At 34.5% G+C, this 13,388-nt stretch overlaps 2 protein-coding genes across 5 annotated transcripts in view; one reads left to right on the top strand and one right to left on the bottom strand.

The window, feature by feature from the left end:
• Window positions 1-4,274, top strand: part of LOC102221621 (angiomotin-like) — a 64,841-nt gene extending 60,567 nt beyond the window's left edge. For all 4 annotated transcript variants that reach the window (XM_023342928.1, XM_023342930.1, XM_023342929.1 and 1 more), the window contains one exon: window positions 403-4,274. In XM_023342928.1, coding sequence (XP_023198696.1) covers window positions 403-536 — 134 coding nt within the window. In that variant the 3' untranslated portion in view covers window positions 537-4,274. The remainder of the gene's footprint in view (window positions 1-402) is intronic.
• Window positions 4,275-6,599: 2,325 nt separating this feature from the next.
• On the bottom strand, window positions 6,600-13,186 carry zpld1 (zona pellucida like domain containing 1). The gene is made up of 10 exons (XM_014474823.2): window positions 13,036-13,186; window positions 12,522-12,742; window positions 12,084-12,265; window positions 11,565-11,637; window positions 11,175-11,272; window positions 10,208-10,288; window positions 9,933-10,104; window positions 8,175-8,277; window positions 7,523-7,552; window positions 6,600-6,819 (listed from the first exon to the last, which is right to left on the bottom strand). Exons 1-10 carry the CDS (start codon window positions 13,184-13,186, stop codon window positions 6,647-6,649), a joined length of 1,284 nt encoding a protein of 427 aa, XP_014330309.1. The 3' UTR covers window positions 6,600-6,646.
• Window positions 13,187-13,388: the final 202 nt, after the last annotated feature.

Below are 13,388 nucleotides of genomic sequence, written 5' to 3' on the forward strand. Positions count from 1 at the left end.
GAACTCATTACATAAATAAGTTTAGTTATTTAGTTTATTGTAGAATTTTGAATGGTTACTTACTGATCTTGTTCTATTCATAATGTTCAGTCAATATTTTGACATACCTTGTTGAAAGATTAGGTAATGTCAGCTTAGGTTGCTCACAAGAAAAGCAACAATTTTTATTAGGACTGTATGTCTATGTTTTTCTGTGCACAAAGATATTATTACTTGTGTGCAATATTTAAAACTGTATGAGAGGAGCAAGTAAAGAACTGAGGCAAAATAGATGAACAATAAAAGTTGTGCATCAAACCAAAGAAAGATAAGGGTTAACTTCACTGAACAGATTTTCATTGTTCATCTTAAAACCTTTGTCTGACCTTTACTGTGTTCTTGTTTTTTGTCATCTTTGTGTAGAAGTTCCAGTGTTTCACAGCAGCACCTTTGAACGGAGGTTCCTTGTGCAGTCCCATTCACAGCAACAAGCTCTCTCTTCAGCTCCAGCAGTCCAACAAGAGGTAGACACAGACATCGTTGAGATCCTCATATGAAACCATAACTTCAAGAAAAGAAAAGTATATGTGTAAGTGATTGAATGGCAGCTTCATCACAAGAACTCTCTTAATCATCCTGCACAGTCAGAGCTACATCTTTGTCCTGAGACATTTTGATTTATCTTTTCATCCTGTATCCTTTCATTCTATAAGTTTAGCCTGACTGAAGAAAGAACAAGATTACAAGGGGTACAACTCTGCATCAGAAATGGGCCTGAAGCAATTTCAGAGGTTATTATATTTTTTCCACTGGTTTTTGTTGTAATGTATTCTTGAAAGTAGTAGGGAATTAAATATACATTTTGTCTTAAAAAATGTACATAGTTAGACAATCCTGAGCAGCAAAGTCCCCTCCAAACTCATTCGTTTCATTTGGGATTTCTGTATCGAAGTTAAAGCGTTCTATTTGTTAAACACTTTTGTGTTTAATAAGTAGTTGTTGTGTTTAATTATTAGTATAGTGACTGTATTACTAACTGTAGTATCAAATGTTTTTAGCACATCTAACACACTTTGTAAAGTTTTCCAACAAACACCACTGGTTTTTGTTCAGCTTTCTGAAAAGATTTAAGATAGCCATGAAAGAGCATAGCTTTTTCAAGGTAAAGTAACCATTTCAAATATTAAGAGATTTATTCAGACTAATCGCATTGGACCAATTGTATATAGTGTTGTTTGCATTATTTATTGCTCAGATGACCACATCTGCTTTGTGCTTTAATTTAAGGCATTTGGCCTTGCGTTTGTGTGTGTGTGTGTTTTTATGTGTATCTTAGACATTAGATATCAGGACTGATATAAACTAGTGTTTAACAAACCCTTCACATACAGAGGTTTGCTTTGTGTCTGTTGTTTCTAACTTAAAACCACAAATTTAAAAAGCTACAAACATGACAAATCGTAAATGACTTAGAAGTTTAGCCTTTTAACTTTCTCTAAATATTAGTATTTGTATCTAGATTACATTAAATCAGCCTAACATTTTACAATGGTCACATACAGACAGACAGACAGTATTTATTTTGTTGTATTAATTAAAAAAGAGAAGTTAATCAAAGAATTTAAGCTTATAGAATGCATAAGCTGGGAAATATAATTACATTTAAGGCTTAATTTTATTATCACATGAAATACCCTGACTAAGATAAAGAGCTCTTTATCTTTGACAAGATAAAGAGCTTCTGTAAACTCCATTCATTAAGACCCCAGGTTGGGACTCAAACCCAGGACCTTCTAGTTGCAAGCCAACAGTGCTACCAACCGCACCACTGCACAGCGAACAATTCATTTCATTTCAATTGAATTGAATTGAGTTCAGCTATATTTATATAGCACAAATTCACAATAAATGTCATCTCAAAGGCACTTTACAAAATCTCTTTTCAATTTAATCAAATACATTCCAACTGATTCTAGTTATTAAACAGTACAGTATGCTCAAATAGTTATTCACTAAAGTTTAAAAAGTTTCTATCTAATAAAACCCTGCAGATTGCATCGAGTCATTGACTTGCAGTATTAACTCTTCCTAGACCAGCATGCAGCAACAATCGCATGTACTGTGTTGATGATTTTACAACAATCCCTCGTACTGAGCATGAATGTAGCAACAGTGGAGTGGAAGAACTCCCCTTTAACAAGAAGAAACCTCCAGCAGAACTTGGCTTAGTCCAAACGACCCTGTGCCACAACCTACTGGGGGTTTGAGAAGACACAGCAGAGACACAAAAAAGAAACAAATGAGCTAATGTAGGATTGTTTTTAATTTTCATTAAAGTAACACGTTAATAGCAGGAGAGGAAGTTGATGGAAGCATTATCTCAGCTAATTCCCTCCTCCAGGAAGGTATCACAGCTGTTGCGCCTTTGGCTACAAAAACTGCCATCAGGCGATTCCAGTAACTGGTAATAAATCTTTAAATCTCTGAAGAAGAACTTTGGCCAACCCTTACTTCTTTCTATAAAGGTTTTAATTTAGTCAAGTTGTAAAATTTAGAGCAAAATTAGCCTCCTTAAAGTAATTCCAGACCACCTCAGTTGATTTCACTTCATACATACACTTCATTTTAATAACTTGATTACTTGAGTTTAAGTTCACAAACTCATGGACATTCCTCTAAAGGATTCCTGGTAAAGAGTAGTATTTATTGGTTCATAAAATATGGTGAGTCAGGTAAAACAGCAATGCAGCCCCAGACCATCACATCACCTTGTTTCAATGGAGGGATGTTGCTTTTTTTAATGCTTTTTCAGTTCTGATATAACTAGAAATGCAGCTATGTCATTCTTTATAATGTTTCCTGGTTGTTCCATATTCTCTGAATTAGTCATTAATAGCTCCAGCTGAGGTTTACTGGAGTCTCAAAGCCTTAGAAAAGCATTTGTAAGATTTTCTCAACTGCTATATACTAATGACTGTTTGCTATCTTTCTGGGCAAGTTAGAAAATAATATGTTGTTCTTTGAGATCCACCTGCTGCTTGTTGCCGGAAATGTTTTATTTAGCTGATTTTCTAATTCTACAGGTCTGACAAGAGTCAGGCCTTGATGTGTAATGTGGCAAAACACGTTACTATTTCAGAGTATTATTTTGATTTGAAAAGCTTTTTTGCTTAATAAATAAGCACAACTTGAATACATGTTCCTTCAGTCACTCAGTTGTAGCCTGATGTTAAAATGTTTTGCTCAAAAACATTCATTTCAATATTACCTTTACTTAACTCTTGTCATATGATCACTCTTTCATAAAGCCAGGTCTGGGTGCTGCATGACAGAGAGCTCTTATAAACAAATTATATTCTCAGCACACTACTTGTATTCATTGTAAATGTTTTCTGATTTGTGTATTTTGAGTCTTTGGGGGTGAAAATTATGTTCTTTCACATTAACTTGTATTAAATGTATTGTTTCAAAGGAGGTTAGAAAGTTACAGAAGAGGCAAGGACTGAAAATACTTTTCCATAATACAAGATAAAAATAATTTAGGAAATAATAATTTATTTGGAACTGTTAGATTAGAAAAAAATTAATTTCTTTGTACTATTCATAGTGGATAGTTTAGGTTTTGTTATGGATGTTTGGCTTTGTGTTAAAATTTACATCACAAAAGTACTTTTAAATTTGCAATCAGTCATTCCTCTGTTGGCTACAAATCCAACACAGCAGCACTAAGACAACTACACTGCTACAACTTAGTGAAGATGCCACATACTAGGTCACATGTAACCAGCACATATTAGGCTAAACAATAATGTCACAAAGTGTAGTTTTCAAAAAGAAAAAACATCACATCTGGGCACAATTGTGTCACATTCTTACAAATATTACATTTGGAATCAGTTCTTTCGGTTTTTATCAGTTTAACATAATGAAGTGGGAGCACAAATAGTTCAGTACAGCTAAATGCATTATCATCTGTTTTGTAGAAGAAGTTCCAGTGAACTGGAAGTTGATAGTTGAAATCCACTTTGACCCTTTGAAAATAGAGATGATTATCTTTCCCTATCACTATGAAAAGGTATTTGAATGTACTTTCTTCTGCAAAGGTTAGTAACAAGAGGTAAGTCAGTGTTACAACAACACTTACCTGTCACTGTTGAAGTGGAATGGACATTTTGTATGTTTTTTTAACCAAACCTGGGTATATTTTTAAATACGTTATGCATATGTTGTATTCTGTTTTGTACTTTATATTCCATGTCAATTGCCCTAAATAAACAGCACTTTTCTTGATTTGAGCAGTGTTTATAAGTGGTTTGTCAAGTTGTTAAAATAATAATCCCCACTCCCACACACACACATCGTTCTGTTTGAGAACAATTTTAAAGATTTAAATAAGTTTAAATTAACTTCTGCAATATGTGGCCAATGATACAAGTTTTCTGTTAACTGCTTCAGACTCAAAAATGTATCAAACACAAATTTCACTATACAATGTTATAACTTCATTTATGGTCTTATGAGGGTCACAGTGGACAGGTTGGAAATATCTAAAAAAAAAAAAAAAAAGTGTTTCAGGAGACTGAGTTCTGTGATTTGTTTCTTGTCTCTCCGGTCTGTAATTCATTTAAAGTTTTTTTCTTAAGATGCGACTGCTCCTCTAAAACTACACCCCAGACTATTAAAGAAAACTGAATTTAATAGACCAGCTTTCATTTTCATCAGGTCACAGGAAATTCCTCATCAGCAATTATATGTCAGAAATCATTAGTAATTATTTTAAAAGGTACATTTGGTACATTAGTAATGCTTTCTATTCATTGTTTAGGCATTCTTGGAGTCACAAAAAAATCATGCTGGACACCAGGTGTGGTCAGTTTACATGTTGAACTGACCACATGTTGATCAGGTCATGATGACATGAATTGATCAACATGTCTTCTTCTGACTTTGAAGAAGATTGCATACTTCTTCGAAGTCATTGGTGAAGAAGTATGCAATCTATTGACTCCTTTCATTATTTCTATGCGAGAAATATCTCAATGCGTTATATGAATATAAGTTCTCTAAGAACTTGTAGTTAATCCAAAACGGAACACTAAGGAGGTTTTGATATTTTATTTAACTTTTTAAGATTCTGTATTTAATGACTTGGCTATGCTAAGCTGGAGTTATAGAACTTATTGTGTGTGTGGATCTGGTGTAATTAGATAAAACAACATTTCATTTCTGACTGCAAATTTGTTAACTTTTTAGCTTTGTATTGGTGGAATTCCATCCATCCATCCATCCATTCATCCATCCATCCATCCATCCATCCATCCATCCATCCATCCATCCATCCATCCATCCATCCATCCATCCATCCATCCATCCATCCATCCATCCATCCATCCATCCATCCATCCATCCATCCATCCATCCATCCATCCATCCATCCATCCATCCATCCATCCATCCATCCATCCATCCATCCATCCATCCATCCGTCCATCATACACACTTATCCCCAGTGGGGTTGCGAGGGGTGCTGGTGCCTATCTCCAACCACCTTGGTGGTCTTCCAGACTTCTAAAGCAAACAGATCGAACTGCATCTCCCAACATTCATAGCATTGGACCCCTCTTTTGTTGACATCATTGAGTTGATAAAGAAATATGGCGTCACAAATTTTACATTTTTCTGCTGGGGACACAGAAACAAAAACTGCAAAGTAAAAAGAATAAAAGATGACTTGTTAAATCTTTGCCTTCTGTTTGATTCTGTTTTTCAGAATTGAATCTTTTGTTGATCCAATTCAGTCATTTTTCTGATTTGAACTATAACACTCAGCAAGTTTCAGTTAGTCAGTGCAACATATGCAACATGCACAATAATGGACAGTTTATACCTTGTCAGCATGAGCAGTCAATATTTTATAAACAATTTTGAGATCAACATGCAAAATTAATTGGATACTTTTACACTTAAAAATAAAAGTAGATTGGCTTATGGCTTCCACAAGGCTTAAACTTGTTAAGGGAATGTAAACAGATTTGGAAAGAAATTAAGGAAAAATTAGTTTTCAAAATATTACTCACATAAAATGTATTTTATCTCATCCTATCCACACCTTATCGTTTTGTTACATACATTTAAAATGGAACCATCATCTTTTTTAATTATTTATATTTTTGGCCATTATTTTATTTTTAAAGTTAGGTTTAGTAAGGTTTTACACTTGCAGACCAACACCATATAAAATTGAATCTGAATTCAATTTTCTCTTTTGGATTGACATAGCCTATAAAGTCTATTTTTTATGTTGTACATTTGCCATTATTTTTCACATGTCTGCGAATCTACAGGCTTTCATTTTCCTGTCACTTTGCTGCTGGTACACCTGAATTTCCCCACTGAGAAACAATTATTATATATGCACATAGGAGCTTGATGTTTGATAGAATATACAGTCATCCAGTGTACGAAATGATCTGCAAATCTGAGGTGGCATATTATGATATATACAAAGTTATACAGTATATCTAAATTAATGCTCGTTTTCAGGCATAACAGTTTTCTAAATTAACATTTGTATTCTTGTAAACAACTACATGAAAACGTATCTTGTCTCTTGTGTCCACTTGCTGAGTGTTGGTTTATTTGCCAACACTCAGCTGAGTTCCAGAGTTCAATTGAAGGCCGTGTTTCGGACACCAGACACAGTAGTGACAGGAGAACTCCTGCCTTTTGGGAGTAGGGAGAAGAGGAAGAAGCAAATGCTTATAACACTCAGAATGATCACTCCTGAGATGAGTATGCTGGTCACTGTGTTGATGTGAAACTCTGGAGCATTCAGAAGAGCTGCAGCAGTGGAAAGAAACAAAGAAGTTGTTAACCCTTTTCATATTTTATGCACACATTCTGTACTTGCTCTTCCTAAAATAGCAGCATAGAGATTTTCTTTTATAATGCATGTGTAAAACAGCAGTAGATGATATACAAGCCATTCCCCACCCTTTTAAAACCAGTAGACAAGGGAGTCATCATCATAGTATTTTCAACTGTTGATGGCTTCCATTTTAATTCTGCTATAAAACAACCAAATAGGCCACTGGCAAGATTTTTATTTGATTTTTGAAAAAGTATAATTAGATTTCTGGAAATCAGTTCAAGACCCCATTATGAATTGAAATGACTCTACAGTAGGGTCAAAAGAAAAATTTTCAAAATTAGAATCTGCTTTCAAATGAGACGTGTATGTAAATGAAATTGCATACATACATACATACATACATACATACATACATACATACATACATACATACATACATACATACATACATACATACATACATACATACATACATACATACATACATACATACATACATACATACATACATACGTTATATCTTATTGTCTGCTTTGTTTCATACTGTACATCATTCTTGTAAATATTGAGTTGATTTTATTCTCTAAATGTGTCAGAAAATTGTGTCTTCAAGTTAAAACCTATTAAACAGTTTATTTAAGTCAAAGCAATAACACAAATTGGAGTGCTTACCCAGGTGAGAATTATTACTTGGTGTTTGATCTGCGAATAAAAAAAAAGGTAATTACATTCAAGCAGTGAAGCTAAATTAACAACTCAAAACAACATTATTAGACATGTTATATATGTTTAATTGAAAACATAAACTGTCTCAGTAGTTGTAATCATTGCATGAGCTCTTTGCCTCAACTGAAAAATGCTGCTTTAACTGCTTATTAACAGATTCATCCATAAAACCTAGCCAGTCCAAATCAATGAGATTTCTTAATACTTTTTAGTGAAGTGGCATCCTCTTCAAACTTGCAGACTCTATTCCATAACCATGAAATTGTATTTATGTATTTTGCTTTAAATATGGTACCCCAAGATTTTCAGATGTCACCTTTTGACCACCCTTTCTAAACTTTCTGGGAGTTCCACTGGCACAAATGAGCAATGCTGTAAGAGAGGCCCAAGGCAAAAGGAAAACTACCCTCATTAGATTATCTGGAACAGACACATTTTCATTGAACTTTGTTCCAGTTAGTTGAAACCACATTAAAGAAATGCATTGTTTAGAACAAGCCTTTGTGTTTTCATTTGAGAGCTGCTTCTTTGCAAAGAAGAGCAGGTTAATTGCTGTACACAGGTGGGAAAATGATTGAGGATGAAGAGTAGTCTGTACCACTTCGAGTGATGATGGGCCCCGCAGTCAGAACAGCATTTCCTGGTGACTTGCTTGATTGTTTCCCCTCTGAAATAGCTCTCTTTTTCTTGCTGCCACAGATCTATGACACAAAAAATTCACTCACTGTGGTCATTAAGACAAACTTGGTATGATAAAGGTTTTTACATTAATTTATTTAATTTCCCTTTGCGATCATTAAAGTATTTTTGAATTCAAATTTAATATGATTCAGCGACCATGGTTTGATGTTGAGAAAATATGTTCTCTTTGTACATCAAAGGCAACCACTGTTTTTTTAATGTGTTTTGTGCTTGGTCCCATCAGGAACTTCAAACAGATGGATGCTTGGAAGCTGAAACCGCAACCTTCCCCCTCAGTTCTAGGGGTGTACCGATTTATCGGCCACCCGATTTATCGGTACTGATTTTCTTAATTTTGGAAGATCGGTGATCAGCCAATTTTTACATGTGAAGCCGATCTTATCCACCGATGTTATCAACCTCGGCAAAGGTCTAAAAATCAACCACTGTGCTTTTCTTTTCTCCCGTGAGAGAAGTTTTACTGACAAACCAGCCGACCAGGTCATGTCTGCACATTTACAGTTAAAACTAGTCACCCCATTGTTGCCAACTCAGCAATTTTCTTTATATATTGAGCAACATTTCAGACAAAAAAACTGGTATCGGCCAAAACCGGAATCGGTATGTCAGGCTTTTTAAAAGATCATTAATCGGTGATAGGCCAGAAAACTGCAATCGGTGCACCCCTACTCAATTCTCTTTGTAGTTGTAATGTTAGGATGAACATAATATTCATCAATTGGCAGAATTTTGTGATTTTAAAAAAAAAAGTATATTTAAAGGTAGTGAAATTAAACGTTTTTCCTACATCAGAAAATAGAAAATGTAAAATAATTTGTTGGCTTTATAGCCAGGAATCTCACTTGCATCATAACGTAAACATAGGGCTTTCCATGATGTGTATTCACTTTAAACTTTAAAGTTCACAGTAAGTTCTGTGTATTTCAGACTGAGTATTGGTCCTTTTGGTAACACTTTTTTTTGTGAATACGACTGTCATGACAATGTCATAAACATGACATAACAGCTGTCATGAACATGAATAAGTCTTCATGAATATTTATGACTGTTGTCATAAAGTGTCATTCGGTAAATCATGACACTTTTAATACAAAGTTGACATTATTCAAAATGTCTTTGTCATGACAACTTGACATTAACCAAGAAATCATGATCTGACATAAATTTGCTATAAAAATATTACTGATTAAACTTTTGCTTTAATAACATCAAGCTACATAACATCAAAATTACAAGAAATAGAGGCTTGAAACACTTGTAATGAATCCATAAATATCCATAAATATGCTAATAATTTTGCTTTGGCTCAGTTTTACACGAGACCAATCAAATAGAAAGTACTGTTGAACCCTGCCACTGTTTGTATCCTGTGGAACTGCTTCATTCAACCTCATGTAAACTTAAACCCAGTCCTTCAACATTCTCTGAATGAGTCCTTTTGAGTAAAAGCTGTTTAGGCTAATGAATATGTAACACATCCCAACAGTGGACACTGAGGACCAGGGTTGGAGACTAAGGCTATACATCAGATGAATGTGTTGGATGCTGAGAAGGTTCCCACTCATATCTTTTTCCTTTTAAAAAATCTGTAATTACACTTTGTTTAAACACTCTTCCAATGTGTTTGTGCATATGTGCTTTTTGTTTGTCTCACTGGCATGAGCATAGGACAGTCATCTGCTCGACATAGCTTGGTAACACAGTGCAGAAACACAGTGGACATCTTCTGATTCTTGTGCTTGACAAAACGGAATACTTCAAAGGCAAAGCGACCCATTTGGCTTTTCCCATTCTCAAGGACAGTGGTCTGTGGGTCCTTATCACAGCTGGCTCAGGAAACAAAACATTATAAAAGATAATTATAAAAGAGGACAAGTTAAACTTATCAACTGAACTGTATCAAAAAATTGTTTTAATACTTTGAGTTACCTAAAGAAAAGGTCATAGCGAAGCTCATCATTCGGGTTCCCAGAGGGTGTAGTGTAACAGTAGTCCATTAGAACGTTCCATCTGTTTAATAGTAAAATATTATTTATTTAACTGAGAAAATTTATGCTTGTGTTAGTGAAGGATGGAAAGGAGTACTAATGAATTATTATTGATCATAAAACATAGCTATGTCACAATTTTTCAAATCATATTTGATTTTTGTTTAAATGTATGTCTTTAATACATTTAAGAAGCTGAGATTTTATTTCTGTCATTTATCTTCATCCAACTACGAGTCCTCCTTGGAGTTTTATTTATTTATTTTTTGATTACGTAATGGGAGGAAATACACTGAATTTTCTCATCTGTTGGTAACAGAGAAAATAAGTCACTGTTTGCTGGAACAATGCTGTCTGTCAAATATACCTGTACCATAAGTCGAGCTGATCACTTGCAAACAGTCAACAAGTAGTCATGTCTAGACATTCATTTGCAAATATACTGTATTATTGTGAATGCAGACAAAACTTTTTCAAAATGTATCCAAATTACAAACTAGTTGTTTCGAAATACGGCTTACATACCATGGAAACAAGCGGCTTTACTATATATATTATTCACTATTTTTCCAGGAGTTGATAAGTGGCCCCTCTGTCAGAAAAAAGGGCTATTTCCTTTGCCCTTGATCCACATTGGTTTACATTCAGAGGAAACAAGTTAATAGAGAATGCCATACACCCTAAAAATGTCTTTAATTTACAGTAAAATACCTGCACCTGTGGTTGCCAGAGTTTTACCACATAGGTCCTGCATCTGAGGTGATGGTGTGACAATAAAATCTCGTCTCTAAAATATTGTAATAAAATTTATAACATATAAATGAGACTGACTGTGCAAAAAAAATCCATTAACACAAGTGGGAAATTAAAAACTAAGTTGTTTTCATGTCAGCTTGACATGTGAGTACCTCCTGTCCAGGTTAGTGGCTTTGACAGCTGCAAACACCCGTGTCTTCAGGGTCAGTCCTGCTACAGGAATGGTCAGCTGCTGAATGTATGATGAGTCCTATAAAGTAAGAACAATCACATTCAGATCTTCTTCCTGTCATTTGTTTTGTTCAAACACACCTAACAAAAAAGTCACCTCTATCACCTATACTCAATTGTTCAGTTTAATCTGAGAGTTGAGTTTTTGGGCAATAAGAATCAAAAATAAAATCAAGGGTAACAAACCATGCATAGATGCAGAAAAAGTTATAGGAAACCCATGTCTTTTCATGCATCAACGTGAACTCTCACAAAAAGTATGTGACACAAGAAAAAAGTTGACTATATTGTGAAAAACTATTTGAACTTACATTGTAAAGCAGCAGATTCAGCGTGCTGATGAATGTACCATTGCTTTCTTTCACTGAGATTGCAGCTGATGACCTTTAGTGAAAGAAAACAAAATACTTCATCATAAAACTAGAATCATCTATAGTGATACAAACATCATAGTTTTTCCATCTAATTGAGTTTTAGATAACTACCTTTGACATAATTTACACACGTATGGACTCAACATTGTTTAATGCCAGAAGGCAAGTTTAGATTTAAAGTACAGTAATTCAATTATTTAATTTCTTAAAATTGCAAATAGTATTAACGTTTTGCTGTAGTTATTTTGATGCACCTCTAATTGTATTCCAATACATAGAGTCCAGTACAGTCTTAAGTACATTACGTTAAAAGTAAGTTGACTTCACCAATTTAATAAAAACTGATTTGAAATGTCAGATTGAATATAACATTTAATATTCTTAGAACTTCCAGTCTTCTTCTAGGAGCTCTAGAAGAAGACTAAGACAACGTGAATAACAGATCATGAGACTTACGAGGCCAGCTGTGTGTTGTTGACCAGGTACTCCAGAGGATAACTGCAACTGTATTTGTAGAGTAAACCTGGGAGATAGCTGATGATAGTAGGTGGATCTGGGGTATCAATATAACCTGATATGTTTCCAATTTGCACCAGAGAGAGATTTCCATAGGCATTGGGTCCCTGAGCTGTGGACACCTGTGTTGAGGGAAACATCATCAGGAAAAGCACATTTTTACAAAATAAATCTGTGAGCTTAACAATAATGCAGTTTCACAAAAATGCAAATTAGTTTTAATTAAATTGATAATAGAAATGTTTTCCCTTTACGTGAAGGGGTGTGTAAATGTAATCAACTCTATTCTTGGGTTTTATTTTGTTTTCAGCCCTGGTTGCTTACATTCTAAATAACCTTATGTTCAAAATATAGAATGTTAAACTGTGTTCTACTTACCACCAGGGCATTTCCACATGACTCCAATGTTGCCAAGCTAATACTAAAGATCACAACAGTAGGAAATGTGTTGTTATTAATAAATCCTCGACAATGTGCATCTCCATGACGACCATTTAGAGCCAAATCTGAATCAGTGTAGCCAGAGAAAAGTACTGGACAAAAGTTGACCTTAAGAGTGATAGTTTGAACCCCACAGTACACACTGATATCCCGCTCAGCTGAAAGACACACATACACACAAACACATTTTGAAAGACATCAAAAATACCTAGCATTTTGTTTTGCACATTAAGTTTTTGCATTTATCAAACCCACATCCAGCTTCTTCACTGCACCATTCACATTAGATTGTGAAATATAAAAAGAAATGTATTGTTTCCCACATTCTCAAACATGTAACATAAAATAATTTCTTAAAAAATATACAATGATACAGTGATTTCCTTTAAGTAATTTGGTAATTTCTATAAAAGAAAATATGAACGTCTCTCATTTCTTTCCAGTTTCTCACCAGGGAAGCGACTATGGAAGTTGGAATCACAGTTGTATCCATTGAACTGAGCTCCCACTGAAAAGATCTGGCAAAAAATAAAAAAGATCCAAAATATATGTTCCATTTCAGTACCTGTAACACAATAAAAATCAAAGGTAAGCACATGCATCTTTTCCTGTCAGCTCAGTCTAGCAGAGCAGGAAACAGAGAGTGCAATCAATGGGAGATTTTCATGTTAGTCAGAGTGGTAAATTACACAAATAAACCTTAACTTTCCCAAGGAGCTCAGGTCAAAGCAGTTAAATGTCTCTCCTCCAACGCTAACTTAGTCTTCACTTTTCACAGATAGCTATGGTAATTTCAAAAATTAC

The sequence above is a fragment of the Xiphophorus maculatus genome, chromosome 11 (assembly GCF_002775205.1).
Source record: "Xiphophorus maculatus strain JP 163 A chromosome 11, X_maculatus-5.0-male, whole genome shotgun sequence".
Lineage (NCBI taxonomy): Eukaryota > Metazoa > Chordata > Actinopteri > Cyprinodontiformes > Poeciliidae > Xiphophorus > Xiphophorus maculatus.

What these genes read in the sequence shown, in the direction of transcription:
- zpld1 (XM_014474823.2), bottom strand. Translation starts at nt 13,186, where the DNA reads ATGCATGTGCTTACCTTTGATTTTTATTGTGTTACAGGTACTGAAATG. An exon ending in GCCACTAACCTGGACAGGAG is followed by an intron (nt 10,289 to 11,174) that starts GTACTCACATGT and finishes ACTATTAAACAG; the next exon opens with ATGGAACGTTCTAATGGACT. An exon ending in AAGTAATAATTCTCACCTGG is followed by an intron (nt 6,820 to 7,522) that starts GTAAGCACTCCA and finishes CCACTGCTGCAG; the next exon opens with CTCTTCTGAATGCTCCAGAG.